Source organism: Oryctolagus cuniculus, chromosome X (assembly GCF_964237555.1).
Source record: "Oryctolagus cuniculus chromosome X, mOryCun1.1, whole genome shotgun sequence".
In the NCBI taxonomy this organism is placed as follows: domain Eukaryota; kingdom Metazoa; phylum Chordata; class Mammalia; order Lagomorpha; family Leporidae; genus Oryctolagus; species Oryctolagus cuniculus.
This window is the reverse complement of record NC_091453.1, coordinates 109,120,356-109,143,747: the sequence shown is the minus strand read 5'-3', so window position 1 is coordinate 109,143,747 and position 23,392 is coordinate 109,120,356. Positions and strand designations below refer to the sequence as shown.

Below are 23,392 nucleotides of genomic sequence, written 5' to 3'. Positions count from 1 at the left end.
CTTTCCTGACTGTTTCTTTTGCAGTACAGAAACTTCTCAATTTGATGCAATCCCAAATGTTAATTTTGGCTTCGACTGCCTGTGCTTCCAGAGTCTTTTCCAAGAAGTCTTTGCTGGTACCTATATCTTGCAGGGTTTCTCCAATGCTCTCTAATAATTTGATGGTGTCGGGTCATAGATTTAGATCTTTAATCCACATTGAGTGGATTTTTGTGTAAGGTGTAAGATTGAGGTCTTGCTTCATACTTCTGCACATGCAAATCCAGTTTTCCAAGCACCTTCTGTTGAACAGACTGCCCTTGCTCCAGGAATTGGTTTTACATCCTTGAACAAATATAAGTTGGCTGTAGAAGTTTGGAATGATTTCTGGTGTGTCTATTCTGTCCCATTGGTCTACCTACCCATCTGTTTCTGTACCAGTACCATGCTGTTTTGATTATAACTCCCTGGTAGTATGTCCTGAAATTTGGTATTGTGAAGACTCCGGTTTGTATTTGTTGCATAAGATTGCTTTAGCTACTCAAGGTATCCTGTGCCTCCATGTGAATTTCTGCATCATTTTTTCCAGATCTGAGGAGAACGTCTTTGGTATTTTGATTGGTATGAGATTGAATCTATAAATTGCTTTTGGGAGAATGGACATTTTGATGATATTGATTCTTCCAATCCATGAGCATGGAAGATTTTTCCATTTTTTGGTATCCTTTTTGGTATCTTTCTTTAAGATTTTGTAATTCTCATCGTAGAGATCTTTTATGTTAAGTTTATTTCAAGGTATTTGATGTTTTTGTAGCTATTGTGAATGGGATTGATCTTAGAAGTTCTTTCTCAGGGGTGGCATTGCCTGTGTATACAAAGGCTGTTGATTTTTGTGCAATGATTTTATATCCTGCTACTTTGCAAACTCTTCTATGAGTTCCAATAGTCTCTTAGTAGACTTCTTTGCATACTCGAAATAAAGAATCATATCATCTGGAAAGAAGGATAGTTTGAGTTCTTCCTTCCCAATTTGTATCCCTTTAATTACTTTTTCTTGTCTAATGGCTCTGGCTAAAACTTCCAGTAGTATATTGAATAGCAGTGGTGAGAGTGGGCATCCCTGTCTTGTACCAGATCTCAGTGGAAATGCTTCCAACTTTTACCCATTCATTAGGATGCTGGCCGTGGGTTTTTCATAAATTGCTTTGACTGTATTAAGGAATGTTCCTTCCATACCCAGTTTGCTTCGAGTTTTCATCATGAAAGGGTGTTGTATTTTATCAAATGCTTTCTCTGCATCAATTGGGATAATCATATGGTTTTTCTTCTGCAGTCTGTTAATGTGGTATATCACATTGATGAATTTGCGAACATTGAACCATCCCTGCATACCAGGGATAAATCCCACTTGGTCTGGGTGGATGATCTTTCTGATGTTCTGTTGCATTCTACTGGTCAGAATTTTATTGAGAATTTTTGCGTTTATGTTCATCAAGGATATTGGTCTGTAATTTTCTTTCAATGCTGCATCTTTTTCAGGTTTAGGAATTAAGGTGATGGTGGCTTCATAGAAAGAATTTGGGAGGATTCCCTCTTTTTCGATTGTTCTGAATAGTTTGAGAAGAATTGGAGTTAGTTCCCCTTTAAATGTCTGGTACAGTTCAGTAGTGAATCAATCCAGTCCTGGGCTTTACTTTGTTGGGACCACCTTTATTACTGTTTCAATTTCTGTCTCAGTTATGGATCTATTTAGATTTTCTGATAGATTACGCTGTTTGCTGGCATACAACTCTTTGTAGTAGCATCTGATGAGTTTTTATTTCCGTGGTGTATGTTGTTATATCCCCTTTTTCATCTCTGATTTTATTGATTTGGTTCTTTTCTCTTCTTTTTGTAGTTAGTTGAGCCAATGATGTGTTAATTTTGTTTATTTTTTCCAAAAAATAGCTATTTGTTTTGGTGATCTTTTGTAATTTTTTTGATTCAATTCTCTTGATTTCTTCTCAAATTTTAATTATTTCTCTTCTCCTGCTAGTTTTCGGTCTGGTTTGCTGCAGTTTTTCTAGATCCTTGAGATGCATTGAAAGCTCATTTATTTGGTGCCTTTCCAATTTCTTGATGTAGGCACCTATTGATATAAATTTTCCTCTTAACACTGCTTTTGCTGTATCCCATAAGATTTGATATGTTGTGTTGCTACCCTCATTTACTTCCAGAAAGTTTTTGATTTCTCTTTTGATTCCTTCTGTGACCCACTGTTCATTCAGGAGCATGTTGTTCAGTCTCCGTGTGTTTGCATATGCTCTAGAGATTCCTGAGTTGCTAATTTCCAGCTTCATTCCACTGTGGTCTGAGAAGATGTGTGGTATGATTTCAATTCTTTTGAATTTGCTGAGACTTGCTTTATGGCCTAGTATGTGGTCATTCCTAGAGTAGGTTCCATGTCCTGCTGAGAAGAATGTGAATTCTTCAAGTGTAGGATGAAAAGTTCTGTGGAGATCTGTTAAGTCCATTTGTGCTATAGTGTCGATTAAATCTGCTGTTTCCTTTCTGATCTATGCAGTGGATCTGTCTATTTCTGAAAGTGGAGTATTGAAGTCCCTGAAAAGCATTGTATTGGAGTTTAAGTCTTCCTTTACGTTCCTTAACATATCTTTTAAATACACTGGTGCCCTGTAATTAGGTGTACATACATTTATGATAGTTACATCTTCCTGTTAAATTGATCCCTTAATCATTATATGTCTCTCTTAACAGTTTTTGTGTTAAAGTTTATTTTGTCTGATATTAAGATGGCTATGCCTGCTCTTTTTTCATTTCTGTTGGCATGGAATATCTTTTTCCAACCTTTCACTTTCATTCTGCATGCATCTTTGTTGGAAAGATGTGTTTCTTGTAAGCAGCAAATAGATGGGTTTTGGTTTTTAATCCATTCAGCCAGTCTGTGTCTTTTAACTGGAGAGTTGAGGCCATTTATATTCAATGTGACTTTTGATAAATAGTGACTTTGCCCTGTCATTTTCCCAAAGATTTTTTTTATTTCTATTTTTGACAGGCAGAGTGGACAGTGAGAGAGAGAGACAGAGAGAAAGATCTTCCTTTGCCTTTGGTTCACCCTCCAATGGCCGCCGCAGCTGGCGTGCTGCGGCCAGCGTACCGTGCAGATCCGATGGCAGGAACCATGTACTTATCCTGGTCTCCCATGGGTTGCAGGGCCCAAGTACTTGGGCCATCTTCCACTGCACTCCTGGGACACAGCAGAGAGCTGGCCTGGAAGAGGGGCAACCGGGACAGAATCCGGCGCCCCGACCTGGACTAGTACCCGGCGTGCTGGCGCCACAAGGCAGAGGATTAGCCTAGTGAGCCACGGCACCAGCCCCAAAGATATTTCTAATATATGCTTTGAGCTTCCTGTTAACTTTTGCTGTGAGGTTTTCTTCCTTTACGTTCTTTGTATTGATGGCCATGTTTCTGTGTATCTGTGTGTAACACATCTTTAAGCATCTTCTGCAGGGCTGGATGAGTGGTGACAAATTCTTTCAATTTCTGTTTGCTATGAAGGGTCTTTATTTTACCTTCATTCACAAATGAGAGCTTTGCTGGATATAATATTCTGGGCTGGCAATTTTTTTCTCTTAGTACTTAGGCTCTATCTCTCCATTGCCTCCTAGCCTATAGGTTTTCTGATGAGAAGTGTGCTGTGAGTCTAATTGGAGATCCTCAGAGTAATTTGACGTTTCTCTCTTGCACATTTTAGAATCTTTTTTTTTTATGTTTCACTGTGGTGAGTTTGATTACAATGTGGTGTGGTGAGGATCTCTTTTGGTCATGTTTATTGGGGGTTCTATATGCTTCCTGTACTTAGATGTCTCTTTCCTTCTCCAAACCCGGAAAGTTTTCTGCTAGTATATCACTAAAAAGGCCTTTTAATCCTTTCTCTCTCTCCATGCCTTCAGAAACTCCTAGAACCCGAATGTTGGATTTTTAAATAGTATCCTGTAGATTCCCAACAATATTTTTTAGAATTCTAATTTCCTCTTCTTTCTTTGGTTTGACTGTATATTTTCCTGTGCTCTGTCTGCTAAGTCCGATATTCTCTCTTCTATCTCACTTATTCTGTTTTTAAGGCTCTCAAATGCGTTTGTCATTTGTTTCATTGAATTATTCATATCATTTTGATTTCTCTTTACTATCTCAATTTCATGTTCTACTAAATTCCTCATTTCATTTTGATTCCTCCTTAAGATTTCATTTTCATTTTCTTGATTGGAGTGTCATGTTCATTTGGGAGCATGATAATGTCTTCCTTGTTCTTGTTTCCTCAGTTTCTGCATTTGTTGTTTGGCATTTTGGATATATTCTTTGGTTTCTTCTTTTTTATTTTCTTGCTGTGGTGGTTTTTCTCTTTATACTATGACTGTAGATTAAGTGGACTGTCTGCTTTTGGTGAATCTCTAGAGGCTTGTGGTGGGCGTGGCCAGAGAGCTCTGTTCAGTTCTTCAGGATTAAGGGTGTGCCAAAGGTGACACACCCAGGTTTGGCATGGTAAATCTCTGTCTCTCTCTCTCTCTCTCTCTCTCGCTCTCTCGCTCTCTCACTCTCTCTCTCTTTTTATTCAGAAGGGAAGTAATTCCACTCACCTGAGCTCTTCTCCTTGATGGCAATCAGTGCCTGAGTGCTAGACCCAGTGGTTATAATATTTGTCTGCTCTGTCCCAAGGACCATGCAAAGGATCTGTTCAGTCCTCAGTGTAAGCTCAGATCCCCCTGCAATGTCTCTCACTGCATAGCCAAAGCCGCCTAAATTTGTGGCATCTCCCACCGAGACTACTCACATCTCAGCCACACCATGAGTTCTCCCACACACCCTCAGTTTTGTTTTGTTTTGTTTTGTTTTTTAATTTTCACAGTCCCAGATCATAAGTTCCATACACTCACTAGGTCTTAATCTCCTGTTATTTCTCCCCACCGGAATCAGGTTTTTTGTTTGGTTGAGCATGGCCGCGGCCCTGAGCTGGCACAGCTGTTACGTATGTCCAAAATGGTGCTTGCTCTAATGTCTTGCTAGCCTTAGTAAGGTGTGTGGAGAGAGAGAATCATGTCCATGCCGGTCCCTTTTATTTTTTTTTCTCTCCTCTAGTTAGGCTGGTGTACTTTCCCCAACGGGGCTTCAAGCCTTGTTCCCTCTCGGCTCTCCCTGCCGCTTTTCTGCCAGTGTCTCAGGCTACTAAGGTTTCTCCTCATCTCCCTTTCCAGCGCTGGTGCATAGACTCAGCAGCTGGGGTCCTGACCGTGGGTGCCTGTGCCCTCCATGTAGGTTCACCGTGTCCCACTAGTTCCGGAAGAGTTTCCTCTGCAGTTTTTTCCCTAACTCTTCCCTAAACTACAGTATGTCCACTTTTATTAAACTATCTTTTCCCGGACTATCAGTGCACTCCCTCCCTGTTCCACCACCTTGGAGCTCCTTTCCCATACTGTTCTTTTTTTTTAAAAAAAGATTTCTTTATTTATTTGAAAGGCAGAATTGCAGAGAGGCAGAGGCGGAGAGAGAGAGAGAGGGCTTCCATCTGCTGGTTTGCTCTCCCAGACGGCAGCAACAGCCAGAGCTGTGCACATCTGAAGCCAGGAGCCAGGAGCTTCTTTCAGGTCTCCCATGCAGGTGCAGGGGACCAAAGACCTGGGTCATTTTCCACTGCCCTCCCAGGCCATCTCAGAGAGCTGGATCAGAAGTTGAGCAGACAGAACTTGAACCGACACCCGTATGGGATACTGGCACTGCAGGCAGCAGCTTTATCTGCTTTGCAAAGTGATGGCCCCCATATTACTTTTCTTTAAAGTAGGGATATTAATATCACATAATGTGAGATTCATGTCAAGGATCATAAAGTGGGGGAAAGAAGGGTATATTATTATATACAGGTATAATTCAGTGATGACAATATTTATAATTATCTATATGCCACATATTAATTACAATCTCTATATGTACTATATTTACATATGAGATAAAGCACATAGAATTTTTCATTCTGTGTCTGCCTTATTTGATTTAGTGTAATGATCTCCATTTATATCCATTTTGCTTCAAATGTCAAGATTTCACTCTTTTTTCATGGCTGAGTAATATTCCATCATATATACATAACACATTTTCTTTATCCAGTCATCATATGATAGACACCTAGGTGGCTTTCATATCTTTGCTAATGTGTATTTGGATGCAGTAAATATGGAAGTTTCGGTATCTCTTTCATAGGCTGATTTCATTTCTTTTGAATGTGTCCCAGAAGTAGGATAGCTTGGTCATACAATAGATGTATTTTTAGTTTTCTGAGAACTCTCCATACTTTTTCCATAATGGATGTACTAATTTGCATTCCCACCATCAGTGTATTAGGGTTACCTTTTCTCCACAATTTTACCAGCATTTGTAATTTTTATACTTTTGGATAATAGCCATGCTAAGTGGAGTGAAATGGTACCTCATTGGGGTTTTTATTGCATCTCCCTGAAGGCTAGTGATCCTCAGTATTTTTTTATGTGTCTGTTGACCATTTGTTTTTCTTCTTTTGAAAACTGTCTATTTATAACTTTTATCTATTTCTTAACTTGATCGTTTTGTTGTTGCTGAATCTCTTCAACTCTTTATGTATTCTGGATAGTAATACTTAATGGTATATACAGCTTACAATTATTTTGTTCTATTAAGGCAGTTCTTTTTTTATTTTTTTTATTTTTTGACAGGCAGAGTGGACAGTGAGAGAGAGAGAGACAGAAAGAAAGGTCTTCCTTTGCCGTTGGTTCATCCTCCAATGGCCGCCGCAGCTGGCGCACCACGCTGATCCGAAGGCAGGAGCCAGGTACTTATCCTGGTCTCCCATGGGGTGCAGGGCCCAAGTACTTGGGCCATCCTCCACTGCACTCCCTGGCCACAGCAGAGAGCTGGCCTGGAAGAGGGGCAACCGGGACAGAATCCGGCGCCCCGACCGGGACTAGAACCCGGTGTGCCGGCGCCGCAAGGCGGAGGATTAGCCTAGTGAGCTGCAGCGCCCGCTCAGGCAGTTCATTTTGCAACTTGATAATTGTTTCCTTTACTATGAAGAAGCTTCATAGATTTATATAATGTCATTTCCCTAGTTTTGCCTGTGCTTTGAGGGTTTTATCCAAACATCCATTGCCTCTGCTAATGCTTGGAGTGTTTATCCTATATTTTCCTCTTGTAATTTGATAATTCAGGTTTAATTTTAAATCCTTTATCCATTTTGAGTTTATTTTTGTATAGGGCACAAAGTAGTTGTCTTGCTTCAAACTTTTGCTTGTGAAAATCCAATTTTCCCAACACAATGTATTGAAGAGGCCATCTTTCTCCAGGGAATGTTTTTAAGACATTTGTTAAAGATAAGGTAGTTGTAGATGATTGGATTTATTTATGGTGTTCCTATTCTGTTTCATTATCTATGTGTCTATTTTTATCCCAGTACCATACTGTTTGGGTTATAAAAGCCTTGTAATATGTCTTTTTTTTTTTTTTAATACTTGAATAGTTTATTTTTGTATAATACTCCCATTTCTTGTTTTTTTTTTTATCTTTTATTTAATGAATATAAATTTCCAAAGTACGTCTCATGGGTTACAATGGCTTTCCCCCCCATACCGTCCCTCCCACCCACCACCCTCCCCTTTCCCACTCCCTCTCCCCTTCCATTCACATCAAGATTCATTTTCGATTATCTTAGTATACAGAAGATCAGCTTAGTATACCTTAAGTAAGGATTTCAACAGTTTGTTCCCACACAGAAACATAAAGTGAAAAATAATAGATGATTTTTTTTAAATGATGATGAAATCAGATCAGACCTATTGTCATGTTTAATCCCAGTGAGAGTCAAGTTGGGAATTGATAGTTTCTTTTCTTTTTTCTTTTTTTTTAACAGAAGATCAGTTTAGTGTACATTAAGTAAAGATTTCAACAGTTTGCACCCCCATAGAAACACAAAGTGAAATATACTGTTTGAGTACTCGTTATAGCATTAAGCCTCAGTGTACAGCACATTAAGGACAGAGATCCTACATGAGGAGTAAGTGCACAGTGACTCCTGTTGTTGACTTTACAAATTGACACTCCTGTTTATGGCATCAGTAATCTCCCTATGCACCAGTCATGAGTTTGCAAGGCTATGGAAGCCCCTGAGTTCTCCGACTCTTATCTTGTTTAGACAAGGTCATAGTCAAAGTGGAGGTTCTCTCCTCCCTTCAGAGAAAGGCACCTCCCTCTTTGAAGACCTGTTCTTTCCACTGGGATCTCACTCACAGAGATCTTTTTGCCAGAGTGTCTTGGCTTTCCATGCCTGAAATACTCTCATGGGCTTTTCAGCCAGATCCGAGTGCCTTTAGGGCTGATTCTGAGGCCAGAGTGCTATTTAGGACATCCGCCATTCTATGAGTCTGCTGAGTATCTCACTTCCCATGTTGGATCACTCTCCCCTTTATTTATTCTATCGGTTAGTGTTAGCAGATACTAGACTTGTTTATGTGCTCCCTTTGACTCTTAGTCCTTTCATTATGATCAATTGTGAACTGAAATTGATCACTTGGAATAGTGAGATGGCATTGGCACATGCCACCTTGATGGGATTGAATTGGAATCCCCTAGTATGTTTCCAACTCTACCAATTGGGGCAAGTCAGCCCGAGCATGCCCCAAATTATACATCTCTTCCCTCTCTTATTCCCACTTTTATGTTTAACAGGGATCACATTTCAGTTAATTTTCAACACTTAAGAATAACTGTGTGATAATTACAGAATTAAACCAGTCATATTAAGTAGAACAGACAAAAAAAAATACTATGAGGGATAATGTATTAAGTTGTCCATTAGCAGTCAGGGCTATGCTGATCAAGTCACCATTTCTCATAGTGTCCATTTCACTTCAGGAGGTTTCCTTTTTGGTGTTCAGTCAGTTGTCACCGATCAGGGAGAACATATGGTATTTGTCCCTTTGGGACTGGCTTACTTCACTCAGCATGATGTGTTCCAGATTCCTCCATTTTGTTGCAAATGACTGGATTTCGTTGTTTCTTACTGCGGTATAGTATTCTAAAGAATACATATCCCATAATTTCTTTATCCAGTCTACCATTGATGGGCATTTAGGTTGGTTCCAGGTCTTGGCTATTGTGAATTGTGCTGCAATAAACATTAGGGTGCAGACCGCTTTTTTCTTTATCAATTTAAACTCCTTTGGGTAAATTCCAAGGAGTGGGATGGCTGGGTCGAACGGTAGGGTTATATTCAGGTTTCTGAGGAATCTCCAGACTGATTTCCATAGTGGCTTAACCAGTTTGCATTCCCACCAACAGTGGGTTAGTGTCCCTTTTTCCCCACATCCTCGCCAGCATCTGTTGTTGGTAGATTTCTGTATGTGAGCCATTCTAACCGGGGTGAGGTGAAACCTCATTGTGGTTTTGATTTGCATTTCCCTGATTGCTAGTGACCTTGAACATTTTTTCATGTGCCTGTTGGCCATTTGGATTTCCTCTTTTGAAAAATGTCTATTGAAGTCCTTGGCCCATCTCTTAAGTGGGTTGTTGGTTTTGTTTTTGTGGAGTTTCTTGAAATTTGGTATTGCAATGCCTCCAACTTGGCTTTTATTGTTCAAGATTGCTTTGTCTATTTGGAGTGTTTTGTGTTTCCATATAAATTTTGGGTTTTTTTTCTAGTGCTGCAAAGAATGTAATATCTTCTCTTAGATTTCTGATCAGAAATCTCTTTTTCAGAGGTTTTTTGTTTTGTTTTGATTTTCTACTGCTGTGAAAAACGTGTTTAAAAACACTTGTTTTGGGATCTTTGAATGTTTCATTATATTCATATTTGAATGGGACACAAAATAATTCATTATATTTATTGGACTTTTTCATGATGAACCTCATTATATGAAGAAATCCTTTCCCTTAGTGAACTTGAAATTATTATTAGACAACTTTCCATAACTTTAGTCCAATTTTCCAAGAAAATAATTTTCCAATATTCCATAGAAGGTATATAAGCCTTGACTATAGGTTTCTGGGAGCCACATAGGAGAGGAGGGTCTGTGGTCTCAACATGTAGTATATAGCTAGATTTTCACTTAATCTCATAGACAATTTTTTTTAAAGATTTATTTATTTATTTGAAAGTCAGAGTTATACAGAGAGAGAAGGAGAGGCAGAGAGAGAAAGAGAGAGAGAGAGAGAGAGAGAGAGAGAGAGAGGAAGGTCTTCCATTTGCTGGTTCACTCCCCAATTGGCCTCAATGGCCAGAACTGGGCCTATCCAAAGCCAAGAGCCAAGAGCTTCTTCCGGGTCTCCCACATGGGTGCAGGGGCCCAAGGACTTGGGCCATTTCTACTTCTTTCCCAGGCCATAGCAGAGAGGTGGATTGGAAGTGCAGCAGCTGGGACTCAAACTGGCATCCATATGCGATGCCAGCACTGCAGGCAGAGGCCTAGCCCGCTATGCCACAGTGCCGGCCCTTCATGGTCAATTTTATATGAGACATCCAGCCCAAACAATATTGTGGCTCTCAAAGAATAAATCTCCAGTCATCTGTGAGTGGGAAGTTATGTAGAGTAATTACCCAGCTGTGAAGAATGAAGAGGGGGTGGAGGTCCACAAATCCTCTTTCAACCTTGCCTATATTTTCAGCTCCACTTTCATTCTCACAAAGGTACCTGATGCTGCCAATTTCTGAGCCTTCTGAGAATTCACTGGTGCAAATAGTGTTGTTCACTGCCTCAGTGCTGTTTTAGGGTTCAGCTTGCTTGGGTCACGGAATCAGCTAATATTTTCTCTTCTACTTTCCTATCCCTAAAATATTGCTGTCCTCTGTTTTTTTTTTATTCACTAGTTTATGCCTCCAAAATGTTATTTGCAGATAAACATGTCTCTAAACTCTTCTTTTTAACCAAAGACCCTTATTTATTTCTCATCATGAAAGCTAATATGCTTATTCCAGCACTTTCATTCCATTATATATTTATTTATTGTCTGTCTCTGTGCACTGGTATGCATACCTACAAGAATAGAGACATTGTGTTGTTCACCATACTTCCCTAATGCCTAGGACATAATAAACAGTCAGTAAATAGTTGATTAATAAATTAATCATGTAGATTTTATTATTTAGAAAAACTTATATTTATAGTCATACATGTCATAGCATTTGTGGGGAAAAACAAAAATGAATAGTGAATTAGTCAAATATAAATGAAGTAATTAGTGATGGAAAAGCATACAAGACAAGATACATAAAAATAGTACACAAAATTTCAATCTTGACATTTTTAACTTAACAAATCAATTAGATATACATAATAAATTCATTCTAGGGGAGTAAGAAAAGTCAAATGGAGATTAGTTAACAGATTGCTGTAAGCTGTAGTAGCCCAGGTGAGAAAAAGTTATGACCTGTAAGAGGGGGTAGGAAGAACTGACTCTGTTTCCTGCTACTATAACAGAATTCCAAAGACTGGATAAATTCTAAGCATAGTTTATTTGGCTTATGATTCTGGGGCGTGAGAAGTGCAAGACGGAGGACTAACATCTAGTGAGAACCCCCTTTGCAGAGTAATTGCAGAAGGGCAAGAGAGTATGCCTGAGCTAGAGTGAGTAAAATGGGGCTAAACTCATCCTTTACATCAGGAAGCCATTCCTACAATAACTAGCCCACTCCCAAGAACATGACAATAACCCACTCATGAGGATAGGTCTCTCTTAACCTAATTGCCTCATAGAGGTCCATCAGTCATGATGGCAATTTCAACATGAGTTTTAGAGGAGATGATCAAACCTTAGCAGACCAGAATCAAGAGGAATTTTGAACATGGAGTTAGAAGGACTTGGTTACCTTCTGTGAAGGGAAGAGATGATAAAAACAGGAAGCATTAGGATGCTAAGGATGACTCACGGGTTTCTGGCTAGGTGGACAGTGACATATTTAGAGGTTCAGACCAACTTGAAGAGAGACAAGACTAGGCATGGAGAGACAAATCATGACATTAATTTGCCCTTAGGCTTCCTCAACTGCCCAACTGTTTTAAATTGTTATTTTCTGGGAGCAGTGCTGTAGTGAAGTAGGTTAAGCCTCATCTGCAGTGCCGGCCAGCATCCCATATGGGCACCAGTTCAAGTCCTGTTTGCTCAACTGCCAATCCAGCTCCCTGCTAATGTGTCTGGGAAAACACTATGGTCCAAATGCTTGGGCCCCTACACTCACGTGGGAGACCTGAAAGAAACTCCTGGCTCCTGGCTTCAGATCACCCCAGCTCTGGCTATTGCAGCCATCTGGAGACCAAACCAGCAGATGGAAGATTCTGTGTGTGTGTGTGTGTGTGTGTGTGTGTGTGTCTGTCTTCTGTCTCTCCCTCTCTCTCTCTCTCTCTGTAATTCTTTCAAATAAAACTTTCAAAAGTTGCTATTTGTCCTCAAAATCTAGAAAAAATGTTTAGCTTTAGTTACACAAATTTATGGCATTCCATTTTTCTCTTCCTAATAAATTTACCTAAGCAATGAAGTGAATAAAAATCACTATTAATTTTGCCTGACATCACAGTTAATAGGAGTATAGCCTAATCTAAAAAAATCAGCTGGATGGGTAAAATCTACTGACCTGGTGTATGAAATGACCTGGATTTTAGACTCAGCTCTGTCATTACTTCACTGTATGTCTTTGGAATGGTTATATAAGTTAAATTTCCTTATATGTAAAATCAGGCTACTAATTACTAATGTATTAATTACACTCTTATTAATCTATCCAGATTGAGAAAGTGGAGAACATCCATGTTTATTTTGAGATCTATATATTCTCAAGAGAAGCTAACAGTGTATTGGCCTATAAAGCAACTAACAGCGATACCATTTATTGAGACTTGATCATGTATCATTTGCTTTACCCATGTTTCTTATTTAATCATCACAATAACCATATGAGGCATTATTTTCTCCATTTTATGGAGTAAAGATGAAGTTGTGAGAGGGTAACTTGGTCAAAGTAACACTGATACTGTTAAATTCAAGTTTCACTCCCAATTTTGTCTCCCTGCAAAATGAATATATTTTCTGGTTCGAAACACTGCCTTCTGCCCATCGCAGGCTGCCTCTGAAACATGTCACTTGACTTTGACTCATTGAATCTTAGAAGTGGAAAAAATCCTGTGCAAATAGTCTGACTAATAGCTTGTTTTACATATGAAGAAACTGAAGACCAGAAAAGGGGTGTTATTAGGCAAAAGTGAGACATCTAGTTAGCGTCAGAGTTAAGGCTGGAACCCAGCTCACAGATAATCTGCTTATAGCTCTTTGTCAATAGAGAGCCTGAAAATAGGGCCTGATACTAATCAGCAGAGATGTATAAATGTGCACTATCACTGGCCCACTAGCCTCAAAGGGGGTCTTAGGACAAGAAAAATGTTGAAAAAGAATTGAGTGGCATTTGGATGAAAAAAAAATAGTAGAAGGAATTTTTGTTTGTTTTTAGTGTTTGCAGAAATCTATGACACTAAGGAAAGAGTCTCTTTACACAGTAGCTTTCAAATTAGCCTCCGAGTCCCTCAGGGGAGAATGATTCTGTATCATACTATGTGGATTACCTGTGTCAGACACCACACAGTTGGCCCACAAGTAGCCATTTATATGGAGAGAAGAGCAAGAAGCTTAATGTCTCTATCTTTCCAGAAGAAACAAGTGGGCAAGATGAGTGAAATGCTGAAGGTGTGCTTTAAAAAAAGAGAAAGAAGGAAAGAACAAGAAATTGTAGGTGAGTATAGTGGCCTTGTGCATTTTATCAAAATCACACAGAGTGGAGGGAAGTGAAAAACGGGGTAAGCCGTTTCATTGAGAGCTACTGATTTTGGCCATACAATAAAAACTGATCTATTTTGATGTGACTGCCTGGGGCCTATAACTTGAAAAACTTCAGGCAGAGAGACAAGTTTTTCTTTGAGTAACTCTAAATTGCTTTTCACATTTCTAGTTTATGTCTGCAGAGGGAACACACAATAAATTTGGGTAAGAATGTAGTAGGCAGAAGTCAGAGCTGATGAATTCTAAGCTTACATAAACTAAGGTTCCCAATCCCGGGTGCTTTTCTTTTTCTCTGTCAGTAGACTTAGTAAACAAGACAGATGTTTCAGTCCTCCTAACTCCTGTCCCATTACTCAGGGATTTTGGAGACTAGGCACTGTGATTGCTTTGTTGAAATAGAAGAGGATTTAGTGAGCCAGGGTTGAGGGGGAGAGAGGCTGCAGGGAGGGGGAGTATCACATCAGCAGATGACTTGTGTTCATAGGAGATCCCAGAGTGGAGAAAACACAGAATCCAGCCCCTGCAGTAACCACACCCAATCTCACTCTTCCTTTCCTGAAGACTCCATGGGAACCCAATGCTCACAGCCCTTCCAACCCTGAGACATTCCTCCCAGAGAAGGATCAGAACAAATGCTTGTAGGTTTGGTTTAGCACTCACCTTTGTATTGCATTTTTGGCTTTTTTTTTTAAATCGTAGGACTCGTGTAACATTACTGAATCAAACACTGTAGGGTAGCCTGTCTACCTGTGTAAGGTATAGTCATGGTTTTAGGTAGCCTGAAGTTCTTTCACAATCATATTTCTGTTGCTTTGCTTTTTTTCTAGTGATTGTATACTCATCAAGCTTGCTAATATTCAATGGTGTGCTTAGCCATCCACTAGTTATTGGATACTTGATTTTTTTCCCATAAGATTCCTCCTTTTTCTCCCTTTTAACCACTCCTATCCTTCATTAAACCCATCTTATCTTTCAAGGTCTATGCTCAGTACTCTCTGCCTCTCCCTGAAACCTTTCTTTTCCCTACTAACTGCCCTCTCAACTATGCTAAAATAAAATTAGTCCTTCTTGTTTGCTCCTATAGCTCTTTGTCTCTATTTCTATGAAAGAAGTTACTGCACATACAATTTCCTTCCCTGTGCTATTAAGCTTCCTTGAGGGCAGGGACTGTGTCTTACATGTAAATGAGTCCTTTAAGCATGATGATTTACAGATATACATATACTGTAGATGAATATTTATGTAGCAATATAATGAACATTTTTACATATTTTCAATTATTTTAGATTATAACTTTTGGGATATATTCCTGCAAATGGAATTGCTTAGGCAAAAACCAGTTATACATTGCCATAGTATGTTCCAGAAATATAATTGCCACCAGCAATTTACATGGTGACTTGTTTCCTAACAGTAGTCTTTATTGAATACATACCTACCAAGTCAGGTGAACTTGTGGTTTAATGTGTATTTTGCTGAAGTCACATTTTTGTCATGTGATTACATTCTCAATGTGTTTCCTAATGAGAATGGTATCTATTCTTTTTTACCAAAATTGTATCAAGTGAGCTTCATACATTGATATCATATGTCGTATTATTTCTTTTTGTGCTTTGGTGTGTTTGAAAATTTCTGCTCAATGCGAAGATTTCTCTTTTAATGACTTCCTTTTGGATGTTCATTTCATTATAGTACAGTGTGAAAAATATTTTTAGTTGTATATTTGAACATGTTATCATGTTATAACATTATATTTGAACATGTTTTGATGATACCTCATTTATTCAATGATCACGATAGCTACACAAACAATAATGTTCTGTTCAGCCCCCTAATTTCACAGTTTAGATATTTCTGTTTAACTTTTTGACACATCTGGAATTGATTGAATGCTATGAAATGAGTTACACATCAAAATTCACTTTTCTTCTTACTAATAGTTTTTTCAAAAATTTTTTATCATGCCGTGTGTGTGTGTGTGTGTGTTCTAGAGGAATTTTTTTAAGAGTTTGGCTTTCTTCCTCCAAAACAGGACATTTTCTTGTTCATTCTTTGTTTTTAACCCAATGCCAAATAGATCTTTTAAATATAAGGCTTTGTAATAAACTTTAAAATATGAGAACCTATCTACCATACTTAAGATAATGTTTCAGTATTTTTGCCTTCTCACTCTGTGAGGTACATTTCCCTATAAATTTATTATGCTTTGTAAAATATCCTGCAGAGTTTTGATTGATATTGCATTAAATCTGTGCATTAACTTAACGAATGTCATCTTTCTTATAGTTTAGCCTTGCCAGTCAGTCATAAGGTGCCTCTTTCCACTAATACATGTCTTTTCTTTATTTCTCCAACTATGATTTTATCATTTCCTTTGAATACATTATTTTGCTGTCATTAACTGTTTAAGAAGACTTTTAATTGATGATGTCATCCAGTGCTTACCAGGACTCTCTGCTGTAGGTCAATAGAAGGATGCAGATGCAGCCAAGGATGACTGGTACATTATGGACAAGTTTTCTCATTATTTTGGGGGTAACAGTTTTCTGAGATATAATTCTGTACCATAAAACTCACACATTCTGAAATGCAGAATTCCATAGTTTAATATAGTCTGAGTTGCGCAACTGACACCATCATTAACTTTAGATCAGTTTCTTCACCCAAAAAAGAAATCCATATAGCCCTCTCCTGCACCATGCTTCAAGATGCTAGAAACCACTAATCTGCTTTCTGTGTCTATTTCTGGACATTTCATATAAGTTGAATCATACAATAACAGTGAGTTTTTAAGGAGAGGCAAAGGCAACATTTGTAAGCACCTAAATAATTTATTAAGTACTTTACCTATATTTTCTTATTTAATTTGTGAAACAGCCATTTAAGTTAGGTAATATTCCCATTCTATTTATTTTATTTATTTTTATTCATTTGAAAGAAACAGGACAGACAGGCAAACATAGATCTTCTTCTACTGCTTCATTCTCCAAATAACCACAAGAGCTGAGGTTGGAAGATCTGTCTCTGTCTCTGTCTCTCCTATCTCTGTAACTCTGACTTTCAAATTAAACAAATAAATCTTTATATAAAACAGCTATGTTCCCTTCAGTTAGACAACTGGAGGTGCTTTAAGCTTATTCCAAAGATGTTGGTGGTGTTCATGATCATTTTCTTTCTCTTGTAATAGCTTTCAGAGACCAAAGCACAAACATTAAAAATAAATCATTTGTTATTTTATTTATTTATTTGAGATGCAGAAAGACAGAGAGACAGAGCAAGAGCTTCCAGCCACTGGTTCATTTCCTAAATGACCCCCAATGGCCCAGGAGGGGCTTGAGCCAGGGGTGGGTAGAAGAGTATGTCATGATAAGAACTGTAATGATGAGCTTCTTTATACATAAAGTTTGTTTTAGTAACTTCCCTAAAAACGGAATTAAGAAATTAATGTCAGCTCAATCTAGGTCTTCCACATGAGTGTCAGGAATCCAACTACTTGAGCCATCACTTGTTGGCTCCCAGAGTGGGCATCAGCATGAAGCTGGACTTGGGAGTTGGAGCTAGGACTCAAACCCAGACACTTTGATATTGATTTCAGGCATCCCAAGCAATGTCCTACCTACAATGTTCTTACGCCTGTCCCCCAACATTTCCATTTTAGATAAGGAAATTGATGGCAGAGTAATGGAGCAATTTGCCCAGTCATGCTATCGGGATGTATCGGCCAGATCTTTAACCACATACTTTCTGCCTTTGGGTAGTTAGAAATTTGAAAATCATCTTTCACGTGCTCTTGCCTCAATGGTCTTCAGTGCCTTGTACTGGCACCAAATGATAATATGACATTTCTGGCACTATGAAGGCTGAAAGGGCAGTGAAAGGTGGAGTGTTTTGTCTGACATAGACCCATGATACCACAGACATTTGCTCTTTTTGGTTTTCTCTATCAGATATTGAGAACAAATAGTGATCTGTGTGCAGTTTGACTCACCGACCCGTGGGAAATCAAAGCTCAAACCTGGAAATAGCCTCAGAGAGCACCTAGTGTAGCTACTTTATTTTAGTGATGAAGAAACTAGGACCCAGAAAGAGCAAGTAATTTGCTCAAGATCATATAGTTCAAATATAGTGTCAACAATGACCTTTCATCTGTTATTGGAAGAACAAATGCACCAAAGGTGAAAGTTCCCTCCAGAGTGACTTCCGCAGACTAGTTCAGAAGCAAGCAAGATGGTGTTATGAAGAGGTCACTGAATCAGGTCAGTTCTAAGTTTCAACATCAGCTCCGCCAGTAATTCACTGTAAGACCTTAGACAAGTCACTTCATCCCTGTGGACTTCTTTGTGTTAGTCTGCAATTGAATCGGTTGGAATACATGAATTTTTAAAGCCTTGCATTTAATAAACATTCAAGAAATTTCATCTAATATGAAATTAAGTGAACCTTTACTTAAATTCTAAATGTTAGACTATTTTTAAAAGACTCACAGTAAACTAAAGAATTTTAAAAAAGGAAGGTAAGTATTTTAAAAGAACCAATACTACATAAATGTAAATTCCTCTAGAGACAAATGCATGCATGCATTTTTTAGAAATATGAAAGGTCAGTTCTTCAACAAATAGGAGCTTGATTATTTCCAAGAAGTAAATATCCAAGACACATTAGTCAAGATAATAATAAACCTGTTCTGCTTGCTGTCATGTCACTAGTTAATGCAGCAGCATGTGTGGATGGCAGTATCAAATCATTTCCTTAATAAAGTCTTAATTTCATATGTTTATTTCCTTTGGGAAGAAACGGAATTTCCATCTTATTTTAAATAAAAAAAGATTTCAGCTGTTTTAAGGACTAATAGAAAGTCACTTACTCATTCAAATGTTCTTTATTGATACCTACAATGTATGCAGATGCCAAAAAAATTGAGTTATCATAAAATGGGAGATTTAAAGGATGATGCAAGAATGTGAAACTAACATTCTAAACCTGTCTTTCTTGTGACACGGTATGTGAACAGCCTCGAGCTGTTTGTTTAAAGATTCACAGGTTAAAACTTGCACAGTGGAGAGGCAGAGCAGATGACATGTGTGTAGGGGGTGAGTGGGAGAACGAAGAGTGGAGCTCTGTAAGCGGGAGCAAGGAGCAGAAAATGCTCAGATTGACATATTCCTCCTCCTTCTCCCACCTCCCATGAGAGAATAATCATAGGGATCCATTCCATGTGTATTGTATCACCCTTCAGAGTTTACAGAATGCTTTCACATTCATTATGTGATTTGATCCTCTTGCCAACCCTAAAAGAAAGGTAAATGAATATTGTGTGTTCCAGTTTTCAAGATGACAATATGCGGCTCAAAGAGGAGAAGTGGTTTTTCCACAGCAGAATGACAATGCAAGGTAATGCCAGGACTAGAACTCCTGACTTTGTCTCTGAAAGCAGTTCTCTTTCCATCACCTTCATTCAGCTCAGTATTTTCTCTTCTGATCTCCTCACTTAGAGGTATAAGGTCCTCAACACTACCCTGGATGTGGGCTGGGCTGGGCTGGACAGCAGCAACAATAAGAGTTAACCCCAGCAGTTTCGGTTGAGCAAAAAGGAGTGAATTAATGCCATCACTGAAAGACCATTCTTACCTCTGCTGAGTACACCTCGTGTGTGTGTGTGTGTGTGTGTGTGTGAGAGAGAGAGAGAGAGAGAGAGAGAGAGACAGAAGGGAGCTTGGAGATTATAAAGATTACACTTCAGTTAATCCCTCTAGAGTTCACTTCTGTCAATCTAAAATGACATTAATGCCCACACACAACACCTCTGCTGCTTCCATTTGGTGAAAGAGAGAGGGAGACAAAAAGTGGTAAATATAAAGGAACTTTTGAAATTTCGTGGAAAACGGAATCAGAATAAGTTTATTTCAGTGCAAAAATATTTGTAATCTATAGGTAGCTTTTCATAGTACACATTTCCATTGAACTTTTGAAGTCTCTTCCTACATAAATGGGAGTGCTCATGAAGGAATGGAGAAAAGGGGTTTCAGTGAGTACATGATAAATAGCAAGTGCTTTACATCCAGTATTTCATTTAATCTTCACAGTTGCCCCATGACATGGGTCCTACTAATGTCCCTCTTTCATTAGTAAACTAAAGCATAGACAGGTTAAGTCCTAGGTCTCAGAGCTGTCAATCTCCTGAGTCAAGGTTCAAATAGATCTGTATGGCTCCAGAATCAAAGATTTTAACATCAAAGAAAGAATCTGTGTTTTCTGATGAATTGAAACAGACACAGATTTCTTTTTAATCAAAGTTGGGAGAGCCCACATAAGTTTCCTTATCCAGTTTCTATCCAAATATAGGAATCCCTTCCAGACACCACTGGCTGATGGCCATCCAGTGAGCCATAGCAGTTCTGAGTTAGTTTAGGTTCTATAAATGGAAAAGGATCTACACGGACTCATCCCTTCTCTTGTCTCATGCTTTACCCAAGGCAAGGGCTGAAATTTTCATGAGGCAGCAAGCCAGTATCTGAAATAGCCTGTAGGAGAGAGGCATGGAAGCCATGACTTGGCCATGTGACTCCAAACACTACATGACCTGGTCCTTTGCTCAGACATGCCTGCTCCATACGTTCTTGTGGAAGTCACAGTAACTTTTGCAGCTGCATTACCTCTGCCCAAGCATGACTAAAGGAATCATTCAGGTGATGATCAGCCAGGAGCTGCTTGATTCCTAGGCTATTTTGCCCTTCTTTGGTTGCTCTTTCACAAGATCCAAAAGACAACTTCAAACCTGAGCTTGATTTCTTATGATCATTTAGGGGTATTCTGATTTCTGCAACAAACTAACAGTGAAGAGATGATCAAGGTCCCAGGAAATCCTCTACCGACCAACGAGAAGCATGAATATTTGTGACTTCTGCTTCTGAGATGATGCCCCAAATATTGAAGGTGAGGGAGAGGGACTGTCAGTAGACATGGTTATCTTGTGGTTACCTCATTTCTGATAACTCCTTGGCATGATTTGGAAAAGGGAGGGAAAGTGAAATAGAATTCCATAGCACTGATGTTTTTTCAGAGTTTATAGTCCTTTATGAAAGAGCAGCTCTGAATGACACCTATTTTCTTTCTTCCCTCACTTATTCATTCCTTTAATAAATTTAAACAAGAGTTCTCTACTCGATTTACTACCTCATCCCCTTTTATTCTCTGAGTTTCCTTTATCCTCTTCAGCCTGCACATCTTCAATGTTATGCATGGGAAATAGTGATATGATTTGGGAAGAGATCTGAAGTGAGAATATAGATGAGGGAAAGGGTTGGAGAGTGTCATGGACTAAAGTGTTTTGAGTGGGACTGTTTTACCATTTCATCCTGTTTCCTTTTATATTCTCGCTTTAAAGAATGTCTAAGGAATTTTGAACTAGTCAAGAATAACTCTCACTTTTATCAATGGAAAATTCATCTATAGTGACTGACTTCATCCTTCTTGGCATGACAGATAACCCTCACCTTGCGATCCTGCTGTTTGGACTCTTCCTTATTATTTATGTAATCACAGTGCTGGGGAACCTAGGCCTTGTGGTCCTTATCAAAATCAGCACCCGCCTCCACACCCCCATGTACTTTTTCCTCTCAAACCTGTCCTTACTTGATGTTTGTTTCTCTTCCATCACAACTCCAAAGACTTTAGCAAACTTGCTGTCTAAGGTGCAGGAGGTTTCCTTCCTTGAATGTGTGACCCAAATGAGTTTGTTCATAATCTTTGCTTCTGCTGAATGCAATTTTTTGGCTTCCATGGCCTTTGATCGCTATACTGCTATCTGTCATCCACTGCTTTACCATGTTACCATGTCAAAAGCTCGTTGCCTTTTCTTGGTAGCAGGATGCTACCTTGGTGGGTTAATTAACATGGTTGCCGTTACAGCTTCTCTCACACAACTATCATTCTGTCAACCACGTGTCCTCTTCCACTTCTTCTGTGACATTCCTCCGCTGCTGGCACTTGCTTGCTCCGATCCCTGGGTCACTCAGATTTTGGTTGTTGGGTGTGGGGGATTCACCCTGGTCACCTCCATTGTGGTGATCCTTGTTTCCTATATGTCCATCCTCATAACTATCCTGGGAATTCCTTCAACTTCCGGGAAACAGAAAGCCTTCTCCACATGTGCTTCCCACCTGACTGCTGTTGGCCTGTACTATGGAACAACTATGTACACTTATTTGCAGCCCTCACGACGTGGATTGCAGGCAGGAAATCAAGTGGTCTCGGTGTTTTATACAATGGTGATTCCCATGTTAAATCCTCTCATCTACAGTTTGAGAAACCAGGAAGTCAAAGCAGCCCTACAAAAAACACTGTGGAACAGTCCCTAATCTTCCATTGTGAGTCTCAATCATGTAATGTGTTCTATGAAAATTTGCTCACAGTGTCATCCACTGTTTTTCCTGACTGCAAGGGAGGCCTTACTAAAAACAATTTGATTGCTCTAGCAAAGTGTTTAGATATACAATTGATCCTTAAGTTCTGCACCCTCCTGTTCTACCAAGCACAGACCAAAATGATTTGGAAGAAAAAAATTGTGTTTGCACCAAATGTGTACAGACTTTTACTTGTCATTACTCCCTAAACAGTCATTACTGTTTATAGTCATATAAACATATAGTCATATACTGTTTATGCAGTATAGCATCTATTTCCATAGTCTTTATATTGTATCAAGCATCATAAGTTATCTAGACATGATTGATTGAAAATATTATAGGAGGATGTGGGGGGGGGTTCATGAAAACCCTCTGCCATTTTATATAAGGGGCTTGAATATCTGCAGATCTTGGCATCCATGGGGGTTTCTGGAACCAGTCCCCCATGGATACTGATGGAATATTGTAGTTGTTTAGATCAACAGTAAGAGAGTATGGGGGAAATTATTTAGACAAAATAATGCATATTTTCTGCAACAATTGCCTGGTAAGAAATACTTAAGAGGGAAATATGGAAGTATGTGAGTATAAATATGTCAATTTCAATAGTACATCTGTATGGTAATATTAGTCATGAGTTAAAATAATTCCAAGTGGAAAAGAAAGTTAGAAAACAATGTAAGTTATAGAAGAGAACATGAGTTGCAATTGGAACAAAAATAACTCTTTTGTACTGTGCATGTGCATACAGCAAGGATTTACTTGGTGTTTATAAACTGAATTGAGCTCAGTCCATTTGTCTCACAAGGATTCAGGAAATTCCTAAATGTGTGTCCTCTAAATACTGCACCACCACTACTGCTGTAAGTCTATAAAATGTGAGTGTGTACATGAATTGTCAGGTGCAATTATTATTCTTTACATTTTAACTTATTTGAAAGGCAGAGAGAAAGAGATAAGACAGAAATCTTTCATCTGCTGATTCACTCCCCAGATGCCCAAAAACAACTGGGGCTGGGCTGAGTTGAAGCCAGGAACCAGAAACTCAATCTGGGTCTCCCATAAGGATGGCAGGGACTCAAGCACTTGATCCCTCATCTGCTACCTCACAGGGTATTTATAAACAAGAAGCTAGAATCAGAAGCAGAGCAGAGACTCAAACCTAG

The 23,392-nt window shown here is 38.9% G+C and overlaps 1 protein-coding gene across 1 annotated transcript; it reads left to right on the top strand.

The window, feature by feature from the left end:
• Positions 1–21,199: 21,199 nt before the first annotated feature.
• On the top strand, positions 21,200–22,417 carry LOC100342584 (olfactory receptor 5J3-like). Its single transcript, XM_002720387.3, has one exon. It carries the CDS (start codon positions 21,255–21,257, stop codon positions 22,176–22,178), a length of 924 nt encoding a protein of 307 aa, XP_002720433.1. The 5' UTR covers positions 21,200–21,254; the 3' UTR covers positions 22,179–22,417.
• The last annotated feature ends 975 nt before the right edge of the window (positions 22,418–23,392 follow it).